General features: G+C 36.8%; 1 protein-coding gene across 2 annotated transcripts; it reads right to left on the bottom strand.

The window, feature by feature from the left end:
- Nucleotides 1-2,008: 2,008 nt before the first annotated feature.
- Nucleotides 2,009-24,459, bottom strand: LOC113058477 (Golgi SNAP receptor complex member 1). 2 transcript variants are annotated; one of them, XM_026226417.1, is made up of 9 exons: nucleotides 24,361-24,459; nucleotides 23,446-23,557; nucleotides 23,256-23,346; nucleotides 22,849-22,956; nucleotides 21,859-21,950; nucleotides 18,163-18,237; nucleotides 6,132-6,161; nucleotides 2,898-2,980; nucleotides 2,009-2,751 (listed from the first exon to the last, which is right to left on the bottom strand). In XM_026226417.1, the coding sequence occupies exons 1-9, from the start codon at nucleotides 24,389-24,391 to the stop codon at nucleotides 2,627-2,629; spliced, it is 747 nt and encodes a 248-aa protein (XP_026082202.1). In that variant the 5' UTR covers nucleotides 24,392-24,459; the 3' UTR covers nucleotides 2,009-2,626. The 2 variants fall into 2 exon arrangements, with proteins under 2 accessions (XP_026082202.1, XP_026082203.1); XM_026226418.1 differs by having other exon boundaries at nucleotides 23,256-23,343.
- Between the last annotated feature and the right edge of the window lie 371 nt (nucleotides 24,460-24,830).

Genomic DNA, 24,830 nt, shown 5'->3' with positions numbered 1-24,830 from the left:
ACCAATATATCTATGTCCACTTTATTGTTTAGTTTAAGTGTTGAGATTGTCTCAACAAAGATGCGGAATTAGAAATGTTGTGGCAAGCGTGTTGGAGCAAGGTAAGTTTGGAGCTAAACTCTGCAGGACATTTGTCCTCCAAGAGCAGGACTGGACACCCCTGATGCATGCTGATCGCCACGACAGTTCCCTGGAATAACTTCAGGTCAAGTGTCTCAACTCAAGGGCACAACGGTAACAGATGGAAGATTGTGATCCCTGTAAGTCTCCAGTTTCAGACACAGCATCTGTCATTTTTTGAAAAGCCACCCAGGAAACTAAGTATTACATGACCCCCTCACTCACACATTGATACACAGCTGCAGCGATTGATGACAATAAGCAGAACGGGCATCAATGTGTAGTGCCACATTCAAAGAACTGTTTTGCTAGCAGTCTATATTAACCCTAAACAGAGAAAAGAAATACAAAAATGCAAAAATTCCATTGCTGTCATACCTCTAAAAAGTGTTTTTCTGGTTAGAATACATTGCTCTAAAGTCTTGGAGGTTTTGAAGCCAGATAGTCTCGAAATCACAAATATATACCCTTAAAGGTAATCAATATATTCCATTTATGTGCTTGTGGTATTTTAAGCAGTGAACATGAGCCAAGGGCTTCACCATGAACACTTCAATGCTGCTTTAAACAGTTCAATCTGATCCAAGCACACTGCATCCTCTCACACACAACCAAATACATAATTGTGGATAATAGAAGAATGATTTTTTCATATGGATAGACATACTTCTATATATTATACTGAATCAAGATTAATGAAAATATTCCACAATAGCAGAGCGGGTAATGTGTGTTATGTCTCCGAGCTCACCTCATGTCAGGTAGGGGTCACATCGTAAAAACACTAGGAAAGAACAAAAGGCAACATACAGAGCAAAAAACAATATGGAGGTCGGTGACAAATTCATTCATACAATAATACACATAAAAAAAATCATTTATTCTCTGGGCTGGGGTAAAGAGAGCATGTTTCAATCAGCAGGGGAGGTGAGGACACTTCCTGTGGAGTTCTGTGTGTGGCCTATTAGCTTCCAAATGACTGCTGGAGTACCTATACTACAGACACATTTAAGAAGAAAAAACTACTTGGGTAATTCATTCGTGACTTCAACACATCTTGCTGTAATCTTGCTCTCATCTACAATTAGGATCTTTTAGATATTTTAGTGCTACTGCCACAAAATCCATCAAAAATACAATAAACACCTCCTATGGTGATCTGTGATGAACCTTTGGTCAAAGCAGCCCATTTCATCTGTAAAAGACCCTCTGTCCCTGAAAATTTGCTCTGCGTTTCAGGGCACCTGGTCAATGTATGCACAGGAACAGCAGGAGAACGATGTGACCTTTAGATAATGGACCACTAGGGGACATAGGAAAAAGGAGGAAAGATTTCTTAGTTTCAAACAGCCTATTCTAGTTTATTGTTTGGGAAAGCGGATTTCTCAATTGAGCGATTATATTGAGTTTATGTGAACATCACTCTCTCATTATGGAAATACCTCAGACAAACAGATTCCACCAATCTAACTATGGCAGAACTATGGCATATAGCCTGCTTTAGACTGCTCCAAATGTGAGAGACTCCCTTTTATGGATGGGACATCATTTGTAAACACAAGAGGGATACAGAAATAATGCTTAAAATCTTTGCTTCGCTTTCTTACAACCCTGCTGCCTAGAGTGCTGGTCTTACCTCTACATGCAATCCCTGCGCTAGTTTTTCATTCGCCTGGATCAATGGTTTACAGATTGTATATATTTATCATGTTAAAGCTGTGGCCTGCATCAGTCTCTCAAATTCAGTTTCATAGGAGGATGCAAGCCAGCTTAGTGGGTCATGGGCTGTGAGTACACTTAACTTGAATCAGCTCTAAACTTTATAACACATCAGTAGAATCATAAAACAACAGCACCTTGAAAGAGAAGGGTTAGAAATGTCAAGCGCTCCATTGCAAGTGTTTTATTACAGGACTCCCTTTTCCAACATTCCTTTCTCCAGTGTAAAATGTCATCGATGAGAGCGTTTAGAAATATATATATATATATAAAAAATTGAAGCCGTAGAGGACCGACCTGGTGTTTGACACACATTTTTAATATCCTGTATATGAATAATTTATTAATTCACAAAGTACACAGCATGATGAGAATCCCTCTAAAAGGATCTTCAAATTAAAACCCTCTTCCGATTATTAATATACAGGAACATCACAATGCCAAGTTTATACTTCACAGCATCGCTTTCGTCTCAAAGCCACTGTGTTATAATATGCTCTTTGAAATCTATTCCTGTTAGTAATTTGGTCTCCGGTCCCAGTTCATATCTGAACAGTGCATTGTTTGTAGTATAGAAACAAAAATAAACGCCATTAGAGCTAAACCCCTCCCGAAGCTAAATACAAATAAGGTCCATGCTGGCTACAATCAATCCTGTTACCAGACTAGGCCAGGTGGAGTTCTGTTTTGTGGCCCAATAGTCCGCCTCTCATCGAGCCCTTCCTCAAGTCTTCTCCACTGCTCTGTAGAACACCCCTCAAAAGAAGTCGGTTAGCTCCGCTGTGCGTCAGTGAAATGCATACAGCAGCAGAAGGATGGTGCAGATGCCGATGACTCCTCCCAGAATTAATGAGTCCCGTCTCTTCCTCAAGTTGATCCGCTGTATTAGGTTATTGATGGCAGGGAAGCGGTCTGAAGTAGGGGGTCAGTTAAGAAAATACAGGGATATAGCAGATTGTCTTTTCTGAAATACAAGAAAATTAGGTGCAATTTTGCACGTTTTTGTAACAATATAATCTTGTCAATATAATATAATGCGAACATGCGCTCAAGGATACTGGCCAGGGTGTTGACCCGGCTCTGTATAGACTTTAAGAATCCTCGCTGGGAGGTCATGTTCTCCTTGGTTGCCATGGCAATGCTGTAAACAAAAAATAAAATAAAATAAAAACTTGAGAGTAGATTTATTGGCACTGGCCAATCATAGCACATATAAACTGTAAGAGGTCAAAAAGTATTCTGATTATCGTGTCAAGGGCGCAGCAGCTGTCAAAACTGCAGACGCAGGAAAAAGTCCCTCAAAGACAGCAAATGTCTCTTTCACTAGGCTTGATTTCAGACAGGAAGGCAGAAGCTGCATTCATTTAAGCTCCAGAGACATTAGCTATACACAGCTAGAAACCAAAAGTATGCAGAAAAGTGACCAACCATTACATATCCATTTCCCTTGACACTGCAGAAAGTGAACACCTCATATTTTGGACAAATCAGGTTTTCCAGCAACAGCCATCATTTGTCCTAGCTTAAGGCATAGTTCATCCAATCCATGTTATTCCAAACTTACTCACTTTCAGACGTTCTTTCTTTCATGGATCACAAAAGAAGAAGAACGTACTGTTGGTTTTTTCCATAATTAAGATGGAAACTTAAGCTTTCAAGCTTCAAAAAGGATGGAAAAACCACCAAAAATGTGTCATAAAATGGTCCACATGTGTTACATATTAGTTTTACAAAACTTAAAAGCTGAAATAAGACAGAAATGGGAAGCATGAATATGTAGGATTGCTTTGTAATAGAAAATATGTACAAACTTCATCCTTTTGCTGTTGTTTTTGTTACAATGGTTGGGACTGAAACGAGGGTCAGTAAATTGTATTAATTTTGGGGTGAAATATCCTTTTAATGTATTTTAATAATGCATTGTTGAATGCTCTAATTAGATGGGTAGATCCAGTCCCACTTATTATTTGTTTTTTTTTTCAGCTGAGACGTGCTTTCTTGTTTCTAGTGGAGAAGATTAAACTGCTATGTGACAATACGACTCGCTCCAATTCCAACGGGGCAGGTTTGAGAGTGCAAACCAAAGCACTGGCACCCATTAAACTCCTGTTTGCACTACTCTGCAGAACAAAAGCAGATATTGTTCACCAGAAGTGCTCATGCAGACCCTATCCCTCGATCATAATGAACAGGAGAGCTTATCTATCACACCCACATAAAACAGACCTCAACTAGAATGTGTTTGAGGCAAAACCTGAGAAATTAGAGCAAGACAACACACTTTTAAAGCAGTGTTCAATGCACTGACCATTACTTGCCCGTTTCTTGATCTCTGAGGATGAATTAGCTAGCAGCCACTAACAAGGCATAAAGCACATTAAACAAGACTGTGCACCCTGAGGGCCATAAGGTCTCTGGGGTCTTGTACTCCCAGGTGCCCCAAGTCACAGTTATTTTGATATAACCAGATTATTATTTTGAAAGTAGACCCCGAGTATAGGACACCTCTATTCATGCCCTTTATCATCTGTTTGTCTTCTGTTCTCAGCCCATGTCCCTGAGCATCTGTACATCACCAAATGATGAACACATAAGCATAATCTACTAAACCTCATATTTGTGTATTCTGTGTTATGACTTCCAGGGTTTGTTTGAATGTGCAATCTGCAAGGATGTATACCTAATAAAGTTCTGCTTGTGATAGATTGACGACTAATCTGACATCATTAAAAGAGAAACATGAGCGCCCACACTCCTCAGAGATCAGCGCTAAGATGAAACATTATACAATAAGATCTCATCTCGGTTGCTCCTGGCTGTGGGTGGTACAAAGGGAAAATAATGATTACAAGCAGCTGATATAGCAATTTTTTTTTTTTTTTGCTTGAATAAGACTGGGGTGAGATAAAAAGAGCTGCACGGACCATGAGCCAATTTAATTAAGCACAAATGTGGTTTGCCAGCTGTGGGGTTTCCCTAGATGCTGCAGTTAAAGTATAGGCTACTCTGATGCCCCGTCATAGATCTGTAGTGAAGGAAAGCACATCAGGAACAAGGCACAGCTGGGAGATTCATGCATGTGACATGCTTTTCTGTTGGTTTATTAGTAAATTCTTAGAAATTTGTCATTTACTCACTCTCATACCATCCCATATGCGTGACTTTCTTTTGCAGAACAAATAAGAACATATTTTGAAAATGTATTTTTTTTTCTGTCCATACAATTAAAGTCAATGGGGTCTAACGTTGTTTAGTTTATTATCATATACTAAAAATATTTAAAACATTTTTGTTTTCATCCAAAAAATGAATATTAGCTTGTGTTTTACACACCCTCGAGGCATCCTAGGTGTATATGACTTTCTTCTTTCAGACGAATCCAGTTGGAGTTATATTTAAGGAGGTCTTTATTCAACCCCCCGGAGCGGTGTGAGGTATTATGGTTTATGGTTATGGTTATGGATGTGCACGCTTTATTTAATGACTTGTGGACTGTTAAACTGCAACACCTGCTAACTGCAATGACAGAGCTTGGAATAACCAGGACAATTTTTTATACAACTATGACTTGATTCGTCTGGAAGTATAAAGTCATAAGCACCTAGGATGCAATGAGGGTGAGTAAAACACAGTCTAATTTTCATTTTTTGGTGAACTAACCCTTTAATTGTAATATGCCTGAAATTAAATCAAATATAAATATTAAATGAAAAACCTAAACAAAATGAAAGTTGAAGCACTAAAATTACTATTTGGAACTAACAAAAACTAAAATTTAATTGAACCTAAATATTAACACATATAAAAAATAAAAAGCACATAAAAACACTACTGAATATTTAATTAAAATGAACACTGAAAAATATAAAATAAACAAATTTAAAATATTAATAAATACTATAATAATATATAAATAAATTAAATAACACTGTTTTGGTCCCCATTAAATTGTATGCAGAAAAACTGTCACTCAACATATTTCCACAGAAGAAAGATTTGAAATGACATGAGGGTTAATTAATGAAAGCATTTTCATTTTCTAACTTTAAGAGTTTAAACCCAATTTCATTTCTAATCTATCAATTATCCGCTAAATGCAAAAGCAATGGGTCATTGGTTAGTATCCCTCCAACGACTGAGATCTTCCTCCTTGAGTTTATGACCCTTGGCGGGCTCTTTTTTCACCAGACCAGATATTTTAATAAAATGAATACAAATGGAAACTGTTGCCATTTATAATTGTGTAGCCCATGCAAGTGATGTCTGAACTGTTTGTATAAAGTAAGACTTACCTTATTGTGTCATCAAGGAGCCGATCTGAGCTGTAAGGAGACAAGAAGAAAGGAAAAAGAAAGGTGTTTAGACAATAATAACGAAGTGAATCACTGGATCCCTTTATCATCTTTGAGAGTCAGGTTGAAGGAATCAATCAATGGAAAACATGCTGTGAAAGTGGATTACTTCACATGGACACCAGTAGCTTTTCCAATAAATTTGATGATAATGGATTTAAAAAGCAGTACAATAAAGGACTACTGTCAACATTGTCCACACAAACACACACACACAAACACCACAAGGCTAAAAATACATGGACACACATGCATTTGCTGGACATTTATTTTCAAAACCAATTTTATGTACCTATAAATAATGTGTATAGTTGAAATGGCTAAATCTGTTGACATACCTTTTTTTTGCCATGTAATGTATACCACATATACAAAACTACCAACAATTCTGTTATAGGACTCCATACTCTAGCAGCAAAATGAGTAAATATAATCCCATTCAAGATTTAACAGATGATATATTGATTGCAAATGGTGTGTGTGGGAAACAAATATCTTCCCATTTCGTCACTGCAGCTATTGCTCAGAAAAGACAATTATCTTATGTGTGAATGAAATTATCTTTCAGGAACAATTCTTCAATCTTGCACTACTGTCTACTGGAATGTCTCATTCCCACATCACGGCCATTTTTCTCCCCGAAAAGGAGATGCATGCCTGCAGGGTGGGAATGAAATTCTATGCTGGCTCAAAATCACATCCTCCGTCAATTCAGATGACAAAGTCTCAGGGCCAGACCTCAGGGGAAAGAAAGTCCTCAATTCCCAGACAAATGGTTTTCGGTGCGACAGAGAGCTTCAATTTTGATTAGGAGAGAATAAATGAGATTGCAAATTCTCCCTCCGATGCCTGCAAACTCTCTTTCTGTCTGCTTGGTTTGTCAGCAGCGGCGAGAGAGATCTGGCACACAAACAGCAGCTGGGAGAATAGAGTCTAACAGTCCACTTGCTGTTCAGCCCCTCTACTGCAGGACAGGGCTCTGTCTTCACAAGCATATTAACTCACATCTTGGCTCCTTCTTATAAATGCTTTGAAGAAAGGTGCAGCAAATCTGATCCGAGGAGCTCTGCTCTGTCATCTTAAGAGCTTATGACTTTGACTGATCAAAGAGCCAAAACACTGCATTGGCAAAGATGAAGTATCCAAGTTCTCGGCTAGACTAATCATTATAAATTGTCCCAGTGGGGGCAAATGATGCTGATTTTGTGTGTTTAGTTTGCAATTAGCAGGACAAATATTTAGCATCCCGTGGGACTCGACTAAACAGGTTCCTTTGCCATCTTCTGCATTTTATCTTGATAAATAATTAACAAGTCTTCCTTAAGACTCATTAATCTACATCATCTGCATTGGACATATATCCACCTGGTTTCCTACACAGAAAATTAAATTCAAAAGGAAATAAATCAGCTACTGAGAAAGTTAATGAGAAGAAAATGCAAAAAAAAAAATATAGCAGATATAGTTTTTTTCCCCATTAATCCTCATCCATTTTGAACTAAGCAGGGCTATTAGTTAAATTACATTACATAGTATCACACATGACTGCCAATCTAAAAATTATGGTAAAACAATTTAGATCTGTAAAGCTTTCAGCAGAGAACATCTAGACTTGGGTTGCTGGCATACACATCTGGACTATGGTGAATATTTTATGAACGTGAATGTCCAATTATTAAATAAATTGTTTAAAAATTGAATTCAAATTTAGAAAATAAACAATACCATTCAGAAGTTTGTGGTATTAGTATTAGATATTCATTTTTTTTTTAAGTTTTATATGCTTACCAAAGATGCATTCAATTGATTAAAAAGTACAGTAAAAACAGTAATATTGTGAAATAGTATTATAATTTAAAATAACTTTATTATAATTTATGAAACCACATTTTTTATTCTAATTGGTCTGTCAGTTGTGACATTTGTACACAGTAATGGATTATAATTTTTTTTAAAGTCTCAAATCAATCTCTTGCCCTTATAATTATGTGCTTTAAAGCAGTGTACCGTAACATATTCTGTTTGTCTAATCTGAACTTGTTCATTCATCTTTGCTAGAAGTCACCTGTTAGCAACTGTTTTCTTCACAGAAGCTTTGCGTTTAGGGAACTAATAAAATATTTAAACTCAAATCAATATTTGTGTCCAATTATTTACTGTGTGGGAAGCAGCAGTGTAAACTGCTTTGGGTCGGGGGCCTGATCAGCCTGTCAAAGTTCATTCTGCGATAACAACTGGATGGATATACATTATCCCTCACACATTTTAAAATGTAGTTTATTCCTGTGATCGTGTGGCTGAATTCTCAGCATCATCACTCCAGTCTTTAGTGTCACATGATCCTGTGTGCTTAATATTTTTGTGATGACCCAGGTACATCTGGATTTTTGAATGAAGTTCAAGTTCATGTTTATTTAAAATAGAAATATCATTTAAGACATTATAAATGCCTTTACTGTCACTTTTGATAAATTTAGTGTCCTTGCTAAATAAAGTATTAATTCTTTAAAAAGATTCACTGCCCCTAAACATTTGAACAGCAGCGGTATACTATTATAAAGTGATTCAATATTCATTCCTGGAATCATACACTGAACAGTGTTGTTTGAAAATGACGCTTAACCACAAAAGTCCCCACTTTCATCTGAGAAATAAACAAGAGATGTGAAAATGGCTTGGTGAACAGTCCTAATCAACAGGGCCCAATAACCAACCCCTACAGACACACAGAAATGTTTGTCAAACCCCTTAGCTCCCTTGAGGCTTTTGTTTCAAGTGCTCAGCATTTTATTTGCCCATTAGGATTGATACTGATAATGTTTCAGAGAAAAAACTAAAAACAAAACATAGCAGTACAGTCATTAGATCCTTGTCTCGAGGGAACTCAAGTATTAACAAATCTGACCTCCAGATATGAATAACCTTGGGAAAAGCACCTGTTTACAATAAAACAAAATGTGAACCTTTAATCTAAAATTAAAAACTAAATCTAAAGTAATCTTTCAATCTATTCATCATTAATCTATGAAACACATGCTACCCATGAAGCACACAAACTGGTACTGTACTGATGCACAGCCTTTCAAGGCACGTCATTTCCTGAGATGCTTCATGTAATCAGGCATTATACTAATGTATTCAAACTTATCTAACAAATGTGCATAAATAACGGCCTATGCTAAAACAGACTATTTAGACTTGCAATCCTAAATAAATAAATAACCAATACTTAATTTACAGCTTGCCAAAATATTGCATATTAAACAAAAAATATATTTGTCTAGCAAATATCTGAATGTGAAAAATAGTTTTTAATGAAACTTCAGGAGCATAAAAGATGTTAGAGTTAGTACGGTTCATGTCTGGAAAGCAGTTCAACATTTTCATGAATGGATTCAAACTCTAGTTTAATGATCTGTTTGTGTCAACACCCAAAATTATTCAAGAAACCAACCAAAAGTTGATGACTATAAGAAAACACATACACAGCACACCTGTATAGTGCTGTGGACAACTGACAGTTATCAGGGGGTGGCTGTGTTGGTTTTACCCGTCTGTCACCAGGCTGTGCTATAAAATGTGCACTGCTGCATCTGGGAGGGGCGTCAAGGTCCTATTCAAGCTGTGTTTTTATAGACTGAAACAAGCCCTGGATTTAGCTTAAAGATTTACTGCAGTTCTTTATCAGCTCCGAGGCAGACAGGCAATGGAAAGATGTCAGGGTCTGGCGCAACGTATGAGACACAAAAGCTCCACTGGTGGAGAAAAATTTCCCTACATCTTGGTTTCTCCAGTCCTGAATGGGTTCATTAGCATAAGGGTAATTTAAAACCATTCTTCTTTCACCTCTCACTGTCTCTGTCACCTTCAGCCTGTTTTCTGCAAAATTTTAAACTTTAATTTCTAACTAAATATTTAGGAATATCATGGTTGTTTTGTGTGTGTGTGTGTGTGTGTGGGGGGGGGGTTGTTGATCAAATAAATGTTTGGTTAACATTAAATAATTCTTTCAAAAACACGGTCCAAAATTTTGGACTGGTAGTGTACATCTACTGAGCATTCACCAGGGCAGACAGTAAGGTAGTGTATCTAGCTTGGACACTCCATGGTCCACCTGACAGCTGTTCAAATGGAGTTCATTTTAAGCCATGGAAGAATTGCTCTAAAAACCAAAGCTAGGAACTGGATATTTAACATGAGTTGAAAAATGAGAAATGTACTTAAATGAGTGCTCATTATCAGTCATGAAGCCAGGTTTGCTCTTTTTCCCTAAAGCTGGCAGAGAGAGGAATCTTGCTGGCTCATCAGAAAATCCACCTCATTGTTATTGGCTGACCTATGTGAGGCAAGATTTATACCCCAGCTCCACAGAGCTGACAGGAGGAGAGTGAGAGAGACGTCGAAGCCCCAGGCTGGTGAGCTCCATCTGCTGGATCCTCCACTCATGGAACGACAGGTGGAGAGGTTACCGTTGATCCAGAGAACATGTTAATATGATAATGAGCTAGAAGAGAGAGCTCACAGGTCAGGAAAACAATAGCTTTTCAGCTATTACCTAATCTGGTCCTAATTTTCCAATAACATGGGATGACATTTCAGTTTTCTGTCTCCCAGCACCACAGAGAGCTAGAGAAAAAACACTGTGGGCTCGATAATGGAATTACAAAAGCTTTTGGCACAAGTTTCTCATTTAATGGTGTGCTCTGTTCCTTTCGCACCATGATGAGTGTGGCAGAAATTAAGACTCAAGGTCACTCTGTCTTTGCTAAACTGCTTTTACCATTTGTACTTTGATCTGTTTCACTTTTTTTGGTGGGAGAGTTGCCAAACTGAATCCCTACATTCAGAGGGCAAGAGAGAATCTCTTCTAAATGAGCTAATGGACTTTAGCTGTACAGAAACACTTCAAATGCAATAAATAAATGGACACCTTGGAAACCCTACAATGCTCTGATCCCAAGTGTCCACCTTAAGTACAATAACAATTTCCTACAATACGCTAACAGCTTTAAGAAATGGAATCAAGGGATTCCAAGGGATAATATAATTGTATTTAAAAGTCTTAAGATGAGAATGGATCAGCAACAATGGAGGGCATACAGAAGTGTAAATTAATGTACACAATCCAAAACAAAGAGAGAGGATCATTATGATAAGAATTTTTGGGTTACACTTTATTTTAAAGTGTCCTTGTTACGGTGTAATTACACAAATAAGTACAGAGTAATATTAATTAACAACACACACATACTGTATGGTTAGTGCAAAGGTTTGGTTTAAAAAGTGAAGTGACGTGTGGCCAAGTATGGTGACCCATACTCAGAATTTGTGCTCTGCATTTAACCCACCCAAGTGCACACACACAGTAGTGAAGAAACACACACCGTTAACACACACTTGGAGCAGTGGGTAGCCATATAGCTGCGTCGCCTTGGGAGCAGCTGGGGGTTCAGTCCCTTGCTCAAGGGTCTCACCTCATGAGACATTGGTATTGAGGGTGGAAGAGAGCACTGGCTATTCACTCTCTGGTTATTCACAGGACCCAAATTTGACACTTACTATGTGCCAAATGCAGATAGAAACTTGAAACCACTTTAATCTGCTTTTTGCTTTCAAAACAAAAGTTATGACTTCTATATATAGTACATTTTAAGTATACTGTCATATATTGTATATAGCATAATAATGAACACAGTGCTGACTAATATAAATTAAAAATGGCATTTCATGTTAAAAAGTTCAAATTCTGAATATGACTTTCAAAGACTCTCATGAACCTTCTAGCTGCATCTGATATGAGTGGAGATGGGCCAAAACTCCCACAGGCATGACTGCAGAGTCCTTCTGTCTCCACACACACACACACACACACACACACACACACACACACACACACACAGAGCTGTGAGTGAAAACCAAGCCTCCCTGCTTGCCCTGTGCTCGCGTCCCAAGAAAGAAATGTGCTCAGCACTTCAGATTTAGTGCTATGCAAGTGGAGCAAGAGAGAGGTGACAAGCTGCAAACATTAGAAAGCTACAATTATGGAAAATGAAGAATCAATATATTTTTGTGCTTAATTTGTGTATTTCTGTGAATAAAATAATATATATCTATAAGGTGTTTTTTTTTTTTGGGCAAGGACATGACATGGTCAAGTATGGTGTCCCATACTTGGAATTTGTGCTCTGTATTTAACCCATCCAATTGCATACAGAGAGCAGTGAGTAGTGAACACACACACACACACACACACACACACAGAGCAGTGAGCAGCCATTTCTGCTGCGGTGCCCTGGGAGCAGTTGAAGGTTCGGTGCCTTGCTCAAGGGTCTCACCCAGGGTTGTTGCGATATACTGGTATTGACGATAACTGTGATATTCAAAGCAACAATTACCGATATCGTGTTAATTTAGTGTGTGATGATATACCGGTATTAGTGATAACCGCAATATTTAAAATGAACAGTTCTCTTATGATAACACCACACAAAAGTCCCTGGTTGAGCGCCCAGGTGGCAGCTTGCAGCTGCACCGAGGAGAGCCATGTTCAGCAGAACAAGTTGCCATTATTTTACTAGTCACAGAATGGGAAACATTATTATTAACCTGTTAACAGCGGTTTTTTGTGTTCATATATTGTTTTTGTATTTGCAATCAATACGGCCTGTGCATAATAACATTTTAGTTCTTTTTTCAAATCTATTAAGTTAAAACTGATCTTGAAAAACTGAGCGACCACATTGCTACATTAAGCTCTGTAAAATGTTAAGTTGGTCGCAGTGTCATGCCATCTGCAGTTATTATTCAATAAGGTTCATTAGTTAATTACAATAGTTAACATATATAAATAACAAATAATAATGAACGATATTTCCACAGCATTTATTAATCGTAGTTCATGTTAATTTCAGCATTTACTTATGCATTATTAAAATCACAAGTTGTGTTTGTAAACATGAATGCACTGTGAACTAACATGAACAATGAATGACTTGATTTTTATTACCATTAACAAAGATTAATAAATTGTATTGTAATGTATTGTTCATTGATGTTAGTTAATACATTAATGTTAACAAATGACATTGTAAAGTGTTACCATTAATATTTTTGACAGTATTTTCTATCTTGTTATTTCATAGAGCTGCTAAGAAGATGGAGAAAGCCAGAATCTTGTGCCCTGCGTTTATCAGTATCCTTATGTTCCTTAGGTGAAAAAGAAAAACTCAATAAACAAAGTAAAAAATCTTTTGACTGATATTGACTGAAATTGTGTACAATGTGTTTCCACAATGTCCCTCTTTGTTTTCTCTGAGTGCTCAATGTAATCTATGAGTCATACTGTCATAGCTGTTAATGTTTTTAAATGGCATTCCTGATAGCATTGACTTCAATTACTGTTTACAGTGAAATGGGCTCAAGCAATAACACCAAAGATTACTTCCTCTCTGAGAGCTAAGAAGCATGTGAAAGGAAGATGAGACGACAACCACAGCCCAAATCATACATACGCAGCTCTTGTTACTTATCGTACTGCTTATGGATGTACTGTATGTCAACAATACCAATGGTGAGATAGTTTGGATCATATTCTATCATGCATAAATGTTCTATATAGTTAACACAGGACCTAAAAAAGAAAAGAAAAAGAAAGGGAAAACAACAGAGCGCGCTGCAAAAGTAAATAAAGTGTCTATGCCCTGTGTTTGCCCCCATAGCAGACTCTGGTGTGAGGCACTGGACTGAGAGAAGTAAGGGCACACTGATGCTGAGAAACAAAGCGGGCATGTGGCCAGGACTGCAGGGAGAGAGAGAGAGGCGCACACATACACTCTCAGCATTCAGCCAGCTTACAGTCTCAACTGTGCCAATTACCACTCAGCACACGAGCAGCAGGTCAATGCAAGTGAATCTAAACTGGCTCCATAGAGCAAAAAGTAACCGCCCATTTTATATATGCCTTGGTTCTGGAAGTATCATTCACATGTATTTTCCCTACAGGGATTTCAAAAACAAACAAAACACAAAAACGGTTCATTCATAGTCAGTGTACATTAACAATATTGTATAAAAACAATATACTTTATATTTAGCCTAATATGTGGCAGGATATTCATGTCATTCTGAGAACCAGAAAAAATATGTATAAATTCACGTGTATGTGTGTGTGTGTGTGTGTATATATATATATATATATATATATATATATATATACACACACACACACACACACACACACACACACACACAAATCAGGACCGTTATGAAAGATATAACAGAATGATTTGACATGACTATAACTGTACTAATGGAATGTGCGTAAAATGTCCATAAATTTCCCATTCTATACAATGTATCTACTCATCACATCTAATTTGCATATGAATGTGTTCTTGGGGCAAACCATAATGAAAGTGTAATAATGAGTGTTCATATACAAAAAGCAATTTGGAAATCAGTCAGATTTAATTGAGAATTACAAAACATTATCATATTACCCCAAGTACTACACTTGATCATTCTGTCAATACCGGTCATATTTAAAGACCACGGAGAGGGAGTGTTTATGATCAATCTCTAAAAAGCCAGGAATGTGCTCTGTACACGACATCCAGACTTAAAACCATGGCATATACGGTCTCAGAGAAATTCAATAAAATATAAAATGTCCTCTACAGAGGACAAAAGTCTATGCCTGGGTCCCAGGAGGAACTACACTACCGTGTAGTTTGGGCTCTGTAATATTAAAAAAAAAAAAAATTCAAAAGTCTATATTTAATCAACCCTGCATTAATTTGAACCAAACTACGAAAATATGAATTTTGTTAAATTATTTATTATCATTACAATTCAAAATATCGTTTTTTTTTTAAATAATATTTTTAAGAGTTTTGTATTCCTGTAATAGCAAAGCAGCCATTACTCCAGTCTTCAGTGTCGCATTATTCTTCAGATTTATATTCTTATTATCAATGTTAGATGTGCTGCTTAACATTTTTGTGAAAACAGTGATAGATTCAGCTGTGATTATTTGATGAATAGAAAGTTTAAGGTAAACTTTTGAATGGTAGAATATACAAATATATGGCTCTACAAGAAATTCATCAATTAAACCTCTGAAGTCGATTAACGCGTACATGTGTTATGAGTCATTTTCTCCTGTTAACGCCGAAAAGAACTTAAATTACACTTTCAGTTTTGATCGCACAGATAAGAGCAATACATCAATCGAATCTGTAAAAGGTCTACTTTTTTTATACAGACATAATAACAACAGAACTTCGTGCACTTATAAAATAAAGATAACAAACATGGTGTGCTGTCTGCAGCCTTTGTCTGCGCTGATCTTCATTTAGAAACATGTCATTAAAATGAACTGTAACTCTGTGAATACGCAACGAAGAGACATGAGAGAGATATCTATAGAAAGCCTGACATGTCTACTTTTAAACTAAACAAATATTTTGTGATAAAGAAATCCATATGAAAACAACGTGATGTCCGTTTTTCACATTTCCCTTCATTACATCTAATGTGACCACGTCCCCACGCTGAACGCACTATTCGGATTCTAATGTTTCACTGAAGCATGCGGCTTGAATACGCCACACAACAGAAGACAACGCAGCCAGACTGTTCTTCAAGTTCTTTTATTTTACTGTTTGCTTCGTGATGAAAGGAATAAGACATAATTCCCCCCGAAAAGATGTGATGTGGATTAACTCAGGATTTGAGATTTGGATTTCCTCAGAAAAAAAAGAATCATGCGCTTTATTCAGCAGAGATCATAGACATGAGTAAGTCTATTTTTATTTATTTATATATTTTTCACATAACGTGTAAACATTTTACTATTTAGACTTTTTCCAAACTATAATTCCTGACTAAATGTATAATCAAGTGAAACATTATGAAGTTTCAATAACAATATACACTACTATACCATTCAAAAGCTTGATGTAAATAATATATATGTAACAAATATATGTAAATATAACAAATGTAACAAACAATGCTGTTCTTTCAATTTATCCCCCCAAAAAACTGAAAAAAAATATTCTCAGCTCTTTTCAACATTAATAATAATAATAATAACAATAAATGTTTTTTTTTTTTTTTTTGTAGAAAATCTGATTGTTAAAATGATTTCTGAAGGATTGTGTGACTGGAGTAATTATGCAAAAAAATTCTGCTTTGATTGTTCTTAATAAACTGTGTTACTGCACTCACAAGTGAATATTAAATTATGTTGAGGGATAATTAAATGTATTCTAAATAAACTACAAACATAAAATCTATAGATTTATTTTGTCCTCACATTCTTTCTTGTAACTCCTCCCTCTCAGTCACACACCTGACTGAAAGTCTCATTATGCAGGCCTTTGTCTTCTCAGGTGTAAATCACAATGATATTCATGATAGTTGACGCCTACTTGCATATGACTTTTACAAACAAAATGTGTCTTAGAAAATAAAAAAAATCAATATATTGTTTTCTGTAAGTGAGTAAACAAGATGATTTTCACATAATTTAGAAAGAAACCAATGTTCTGTATGTGCTTTAACATTTTTTAGTTTTTCACTAACCACGCATAAAATTTTTTTTTAAACACATTCATGTACATACATGCTGCTGACATATTATTATGGCCCAGTTTGTGCTGATTACAGTGAGATTAGACTTAAGCCATTTAAATGTTTATAAGCAACTGAAAAAAGCACAAATCTCAGGGCATGACAAAACTTCTCCAGGCCCCAAAAATACCCTTAGACCTCAGAGGGTTCAATAGCTTTTAAAATGAAATTAAAATACCACAGAAGCATCAGATCAATAAGAACTCAGAGCTAATTATGGGTCTGTATTATTTCTCTATGGAGAAAATGAATGGACTTTTTACTCCCAGGACTCTATTCTGGATCATAACACCCACTTTTTCATGATTCAAACAATTCTCAATTGGTCAAAGCATGCCTTGTCCACAAATGGCAATTTACATTCACTTGTTAAAACAAAATGAGGACAGTCTTTCATTAGCTAGTGTGCTTAATCCCAGAAGTTAAATTCAGAAAGCGTTCCTATATATTATCATATCAATCCATGAGTCTTTAAACATGTGAGTGTAATATTTGTCTCTGTCACTGGTCTCTTTTACTTACCTCTGGCAAGCTGATACACTTAGGCTTTGAAACAAGTGAACCAGAGCAAATGCTCCGTCAAGTTCTTTACCACAGAACATTGATTCATTTTAATGTTTTAAAACCAGTACAAATCTTACATGCTTTCTTATCTCAAATCAACCCATGCCCAAACAAGGAGTCGGGGCAGTCACTTACAATGACTCCACAAGTTTAAGTCATCAATTTGGCACAGAACAGCACAAAAGAGCTTGCTGTAACTGAGTTACTGATGAATGAGAGTGTGTCTATTAAAGGTAACCATCCTCCATTCCTCAGACAAAGTGGCTGGGACACTGAGAGTGGGTGACAGAGTGCTACAACTCGAGTGTCTTCTCTCCATTCCACCCGACTGTGTAACTTCACTGAAAAATCTTTGGATTAACTAGAATTGTACCACTATCTTTACTAATCTATGGGTGGCTGTGTTGATCTTATCAGAAAGGGTTGAGATGAAGATGCAGTACCATGTAGAGCTAAGCATCTATTTGAAATAAAACGGTTTAATTGTACTGTATTATTATTCTAATGTCATTTCTCTTAAATAAATATTTATTTTATAGCGAAATTTTATAAAATCACATATTTGTTGGCCAAAAATGAACACCAAACCTGGAGTAAAAAAAAAAAACATTTTTAATTCATGTGAACCATGTGTAATTTTTTTCACTGCACCTTCGTCCCATTAAAGAAAAATGGGCCAATGTAAAATGATCATTTTATAATAATTTCTTCACACAAAAACCGTACTACTGTGAACTTCATCAAGTAGACAGCAGAGGAAGAAGGGTCTTACTTTCTCAGGTGCTCGTGTTCTTTCAGGAAGAGCTCTGTTCGCCTGTTATTCACTCCGGAGCCACTCTTATAAGTCCTGACAAGAGAAAAGAAAATTAATGAATAAAACAAAAAAGCAATCACCAAGGTGGAATTTTATTAACATCATCCTATAGAATGTCTAGCACTTCCGATGAAGTGGGGGGGTTGGGTTAATATTGAGGGTTTCTCTTCATTCTGTACCATGCACAAGCGCTTTCTCACAGAGAGCATTTAGTGTAAATAATGAATGAACACTGTGCTGGGAAGGACAGCCCTTTCCCAAGAGTTCATCAAATGAAAGACAAAACCCCCCCCTTGCTTTGTGCAACACACGACAGGATTCTCTGAAGACACCCACTGGCCTGACAGCACAAATTAAAACAAATCTCCAGTTTATGAGGATGGGGAAAAGGCTGCCTGAATGACTACCTCAGCTGAACTAGGCTTCACCCTCCGGTGGGTTTTTCTCTGTACCTATTGTAAACAGATATATGTAGAAGGGATATTAATCCTGTTTCTATGGGATTACACCTGCCCACTGGTCAAATCAACTGTCTGTCCACACCAATCAAAGTGACAGGATGCTGATAGTCAACTTAATCATTCCAACAATGTATTAAAGGGAAGTGTACTAAATCACACAGGGGGCTTTGTCATTTCTGCCTGCTGACATTTCTATAGCACTGAGCTGTTGATGGATGGGGAGCCCGGTAACAGGAGAAGCACAGCAGGCATGAAATGCACTGCACAACACAAGGAGTAAAGCTTCGGCTGTGGCTAGATTAGAACCTTCACAGTCTGCATGACAGAAAGTAACTAAGTATGAGCATGTAAAAAATGTTCTACATTTGCAGACAAACCAGCAGTGTTACAAAAGGAGCACCAGCGCCCTCTGGGGGTAAATATGCATATTACAACTTATTAACACTTTCTACTACACTAATTTGCACAATAATATATTAATTTATCAGAATCTTACGACACATTATGCTTGTACTATAAACTTTATATATTTAATAATACTGAGGGTCAGTTACAATCTATGCAAACTATCATTCAAAATTAGGGGGGTCTGTAAGACAACTTTTAACAAAATAAATTAATATTTTAATTCAGCATAGACACAATAGTTAAGTACTTTATAATATTACAATATATTTCTATTTCCAACAAAATGCAGTTCCTTCTATTAATCAAAAAATTCTAGGGGGGTGAAATATGCATCGCAATTTCTACAAAAAATTTTAAGCAGCACAACTGTTTTCAATGTTGATAAGAAGAAATGTTTTCTAAGCAGCAAATCAGCATATCAAAATGATTTCTGAAGGATCATGTGATGCCGAAGACTATAAGAGTAATGGCTGCTGAAGATTCAGCTTTGCATCACAGAAATAAATGTGCCGGGTCGCCTTCTGTGTGAAAGCAAACACGTCCCGGGACTGATTCCGGCATTGAACCCGGGTCGGGGACCTAGTAACATTGCTGGGTTCAGTCCCGGGATGAGCGCTGTGTGAACAAAAGCCAGAACTAATGCAGTGTCGTAGTGATGACGCACGTTATCACACAACTCTTTTACCGGCTGTTTTTAAGGAAGATCAACGTTTGCGACAAAAAAACATTTAATGCAAACTGTAATGAAGCAGAGATCAGTTAGTTCCTCACTTTCCGCGCTGACGCTGAGATCGTTCACTTGCTTCAGTGAAAGTATAAAGTGCCTAATGTTTTCGACTTGAACATTACACGTCACGCGCTGATGTCACATGTCGTTACGGGATCTTTACAGGTTGTGTGAAAGCATGCACATATCCCGGACAATCATTGGCAGTGTGAAAGTGCAAAATCTAGCGACCCGGGAACTAGAGCTGAAGATCTTTGCCCGAACCCGATGGGACCCGTCGGGACCCGACGGGTTTGGTCGGGTTCGGGCTTAATTTCTATCATCTTACGCGGGCTCGTGCCGGGCTCGGGCTTGCGCTCGCGCTCCGGTTTGCGAGGTAAACGAGCGGTCATGTGATGTGTTTCGATTAGCGCGAGAAAGATGCAAAAAATGAATGCTGAGCAGGTGTAACGGAGGCTTGCCTCTGGTGATTACGTTTTGGTTGCACCAGCAACTAAAGCAAACTCTGAGGTGTGGAAAAGTTTTGACCATGCTTATGATGAGAATAATGAGTGAATAATGACGCACCATCAGTGAGCGCAGGAACGCGCTGAAGACATCTACAGTGGATTCAATCATTTTCCTCCACATAAACATGTAGACCTAGCCTAATCTCTGTGAGTAAAGGTTTTTCAAATGATAACTAAATATTCATTGAGTCTTAAATGCATAATGTTGACAGAGTGTTTACGCTAATGTTGGCATTATTCTTTTATTAAATAAAGCAAATCCGGCGGAGCCTTTATCTTAATTTCGTTATTGCCAAATACCCATCTTAATTTAAAATGAATCTTAATTAAAAAGAATTTAAATTACTCGTTTTTATTGGTGCGTTGGTCTATTTATAGGTTAAATGAGCCTATGTCTAGAATGCTGAGATGTTATGATGTGACACAGGACTTATTTTATTTTTTTATTCCAACTTCCAAGTGGTCTAGTCTACGTTAGTTATGAGTAAATTATGTTAAAACATGAATAAATTGCTCATTGTTGGCAAAAGGCAAAAGAGCTGTGTGCGTGCGCACATTTGAATAATGTCGGGCTGTAAACGGGTTCGGGCTTTAAAAAAGCTGTCAATCAAAATGTACTTGTCGGGCTCGGGCCGAAACCTGTCGGGCTCAGGTCCTGTCAGGCCTAACTTTTAAGGCCCGATTACAGCTCTACCGGGAACAATTGCCGGAACACTTTACCAGTGTATTTGCCGGAATCGCAGTGTGAAAGGGGCTTTACTGACCCCAAATTTTGAACTGTAGTAAAACATTGTATGTTAATAATCAGAATGCAGGTTACATATAATTTCCATATAATCTGCTTATGTGCTGTTCTCTATACTGGGTAAACAAGTTTAATGCTGGTCAGGTGAGTGGGATGTGGCTGAAGATGAAGCAGAAAGGGACGTACCCCTAGCTTGAGTAAATACAGTGCTGCAAGAGATGGATTGAGCTCAAATCCAATCTGACAGTAGTTTATTTACACAAATAAATCTGTTCAATAGCAACTGCAAAGGAACATTATGGAGCAGTTTTACTCATCATATATGGTACCAAAACAACTATTTAAAGACACAAATTAAATAAGCCACCCATTTAGGTGCTACAGCATTGCGGCTCAGATCAATAAGTCATTATTCAGCCCTGCAGTCACGATCTCAGGGTTACAACCAGCACCACGTCAAATCTGTGGCTGCAGAAAGCTTGCACAGTCTTCATGCATATGTGTATTAAATATAATTAAATAAGAGTGCAATAGTTTCATATTGGCTTAACGCTCCACAAATTTTTCTTAGTAATCAGCACAGAAAATGTGAGAAAAAATCTAAAACTTTCATCAGGGCCTGGATTCAACTTTGCTCTGGGATAAAACAGCATGGAGATATAAAGATCAGACTGACAGCTTGAACAGTGAACAGAAACCATGTGTTTAGAGAGAAATTTCAGGACACATAAAAGGTTTCATAATACAGGTCAATTACACATTACATGGAACTGGTTTCAAAAGGAAATTAAAGAGAAAACTCACTCAATGTCTTTCCTAACAGATCCCAGAAGATCCTCTCTCTCTCTGATTGCCATGAAGTTTGATTTGGTTTTATGAAATTCATGTGTGTAATCCTAGATGAGGAAAACAGAGATGAAGGGGTTATCAGTAACAAGCTAGGTCAGCTATATTCATTTTAAACACATGAAGTGCCCTTTCCTCTTGATAATGCAGTTTTCATAAGTTCAATATTTTTCAAAAGTTTGGGGTTGTTATTATTTTTAATGATTATAAACAAAGTATTTTATGTTTACAAAGGATGCATTAATATAATCAAAATACAGTAAAAACGAAGTACACTAAAATACAGTGAGCTGTTTTACTCCGCTCACGTAATCAAAACCAGGGTAGAAAATAGCCTATAACGTATTTGTTTTGATGTTTTTGAACATAAAAACCATTACGAAAATGTCATAAGTGAACCTCAGACAACAGTATAAAATGAAAATCGAATCATGAAATTTGTGTCAAAACCCAGACCTAGTATAAAATAACAACCAGTTCATGACCCCTATATTATAAAATGTTATGCAATTCAAAGCTGAATTTTCAGCAGCCATAACTCCAGCCTTTTTGTCATACTCCAGAAATCATTCTAATATGCTGATTTAGTGCTCAAGAAACATTTATTTTTATTATCAACGTAGAAAATTTTGCAACAATATTTTTGTGGAAACAGTTTTTTCTGGAGTCTTAGATGAATCGAAAGAAAAAAACTAATATTTATTTGAAATAGAAATTTTTTAAACATTATGTCTGTAAAGCTCCTTTTAATCAATGTATGGCATCCTTACTAAATAAAAGCATTTATTTATTACAAAAATTAATGAATAAATATCATACTGACCCCAAACATTTGAACAGTAGTGTGAAGTACCCATAGATTAATAATTGGGCAGGCAGCTGTTTAAGGACAATCTTGTAAAACACTGTGTTCAAATGAGACGATATTATAAACGACAAGAAACGCACCTGTAGGATGTCTCTGTGCCTCTGGAGAGTGTGCATTAGAGCAGCGTTCAGAGACGTTACTCCTGGTGTGCTTGTGTACTCAGCCATATTGTCATTCACCCCCGTAAGCTTTAAAACACAGGAACGAAGACAAAAATATCAGTACATAATATAATTAATAACATGTAAAATAAATAAATTCATTCAAATTGAACAAATAGTGTACTTATTTACTCATCCCTTTATTTTATTTGTTTTCAATCAGTGGTATATAATGAAATATATACTCTGCTCTCTAGAGATCAGTTTTGACCACAAAAAAAATTCTTATTAGTCAGTAAGTGATTTAATATATATGAAAAGCAGGTTAGGAGACTGTAAATAGAACATATAGAACCTAATATTGGCACATTTTACAGAGCTCTTACTTTGGCAAGTAGCTGCTCAATCTCCACCGACATGGTCTCAAACATTCGGTCTTGAGTGGAGTTGGAGAGCAAAGGTGTTGTATCTGAACTACTGAACACACAGAGAGCAGAACCCTGTTTTTACCATCTTCATAATGATATTTCAAAAACATCACAATTCCTTCGATGGGTGACTACAGTGCCATCACACCTGTCTCCTCTCCGGCCATCCCGAGAGCTGCTGTAACTGGTGCACAGCTTACTGAAGGACACCAGCTTCAGGTCCAGCTCGTTCTCCAGCTGCCTCGCCTGCTTCCGCAGGTCTGTCGACATGCAATAATAGAAACATTACATTCAGTCAATTATTTCAGTGTGTAGAATGACACTCAGCCATCAATATGCATTTGCATTAATGTACAATCTTCACCAGCACCTTCAGAGTTAGTGGCAGTTTATATTATTAGATTACATTATTAGTGCTATGATAGAAAAATGTATACAATAATTCACAGTACATCACTGACAACTTCAGCTGGTAGTTGTTTATATTTATAGAAAACAAAACAAAAACAAAAAATTCATATTTGTCCTGCTCGTTAATAGTCGAGATTTCTTAACTGTCTACTCAGTCTGACTGCTGTCATGTGTTTTAGGCGTCTAAGGTAGGAGAAAACATTCAAGACTTGCATATGAAGCCCTTAAGTGCTGTCTATGAAGGCCGTTTATTATATTTTGAAACACGGCCGATGAGTTCGTTTCATTTTGAAGTAAAAAGCTCGTTTCAGCTCCATACATAAATAGCTGCGTAACTTTGTTTTGACAAATTACATTTTTGTGATACATTAAATACATAAAGTCTGTATGAAATGAAAAACATCTGACAGATGTTTACAGAAAGAGAAATTCATATCTCGCTGTATTCCTCAGGTTTTCGGGCTAATCGGAAACACTAACGTTTCTGCGGAGGAGCGAGCTAATGCTAACGGCGATAGTTAACGCGGTAACCTGACTGCATTTTCATGGAAACGTCGCAAAAGATTGTTCAGAACAAAGAATTGGCGTGAGTTGTCACAAACCGCAATGAAGCTTATGGTCGCGCGGAATTTGTAACGCTGTGCCACCTCACCTTCCCAGTAGTTGCTGTTTCCTCCCGCCATCTTTGTTGTTCAACGTCATCCGCAGTGATGCTGGCAGAGCAGAGGCGGAGACTGAAGCAAGAGCGATTCACCACGCTCTGCGCGAGCTCTGTTGTCACAGCGCCAACATGTGGTCTGCAGGAGACGTGCACGCTTCTTTAGCGTTCCCTTTTTGCTGTAATTTATCTTTGTTGAAAATATATTCTAAAATACAACCATATTAAGTTTAAACCTATTTATTTTATATGAAATAATAATATATATTATAGAAATTTTATGTAACACAAACACACAATAAAAATGCACAAGTGGCGATATAGATTTCCATTAAGAATTCAAAACATATTTTTAAATATAGGCTATACATACACATAATTTTTCACAAATAACTATATAATACATGATTCAGTTTATTATATATATATATATATATATATATATATATATATATATACACACA

The sequence above is a fragment of the Carassius auratus genome, chromosome 40 (assembly GCF_003368295.1).
Source record: "Carassius auratus strain Wakin chromosome 40, ASM336829v1, whole genome shotgun sequence".
Taxonomy (NCBI): Eukaryota; Metazoa; Chordata; class Actinopteri; order Cypriniformes; family Cyprinidae; genus Carassius; species Carassius auratus.
The sequence above is the reverse complement of the archived record's forward strand: the minus strand, read 5'-3'. Positions and strand labels throughout refer to the sequence as shown.

Excerpts from the sequence above, each read along its gene's own strand:
- LOC113058477 (XM_026226417.1), bottom strand. The coding sequence starts at position 24,391 with ATGGCGGGAGGAAACAGCAACTACTGGGAAG. Across the intron at positions 21,951-22,848 it reads GGCACAGAGACATCCTACAG|GATTACACACATGAATTTCA; the intron begins GTGCGTTTCTTG and ends TTCCTCATCTAG. Across the intron at positions 2,981-6,131 it reads CTCCTTGATGACACAATAAG|CATTGCCATGGCAACCAAGG; the intron begins GTAAGTCTTACT and ends TTTTGTTTACAG.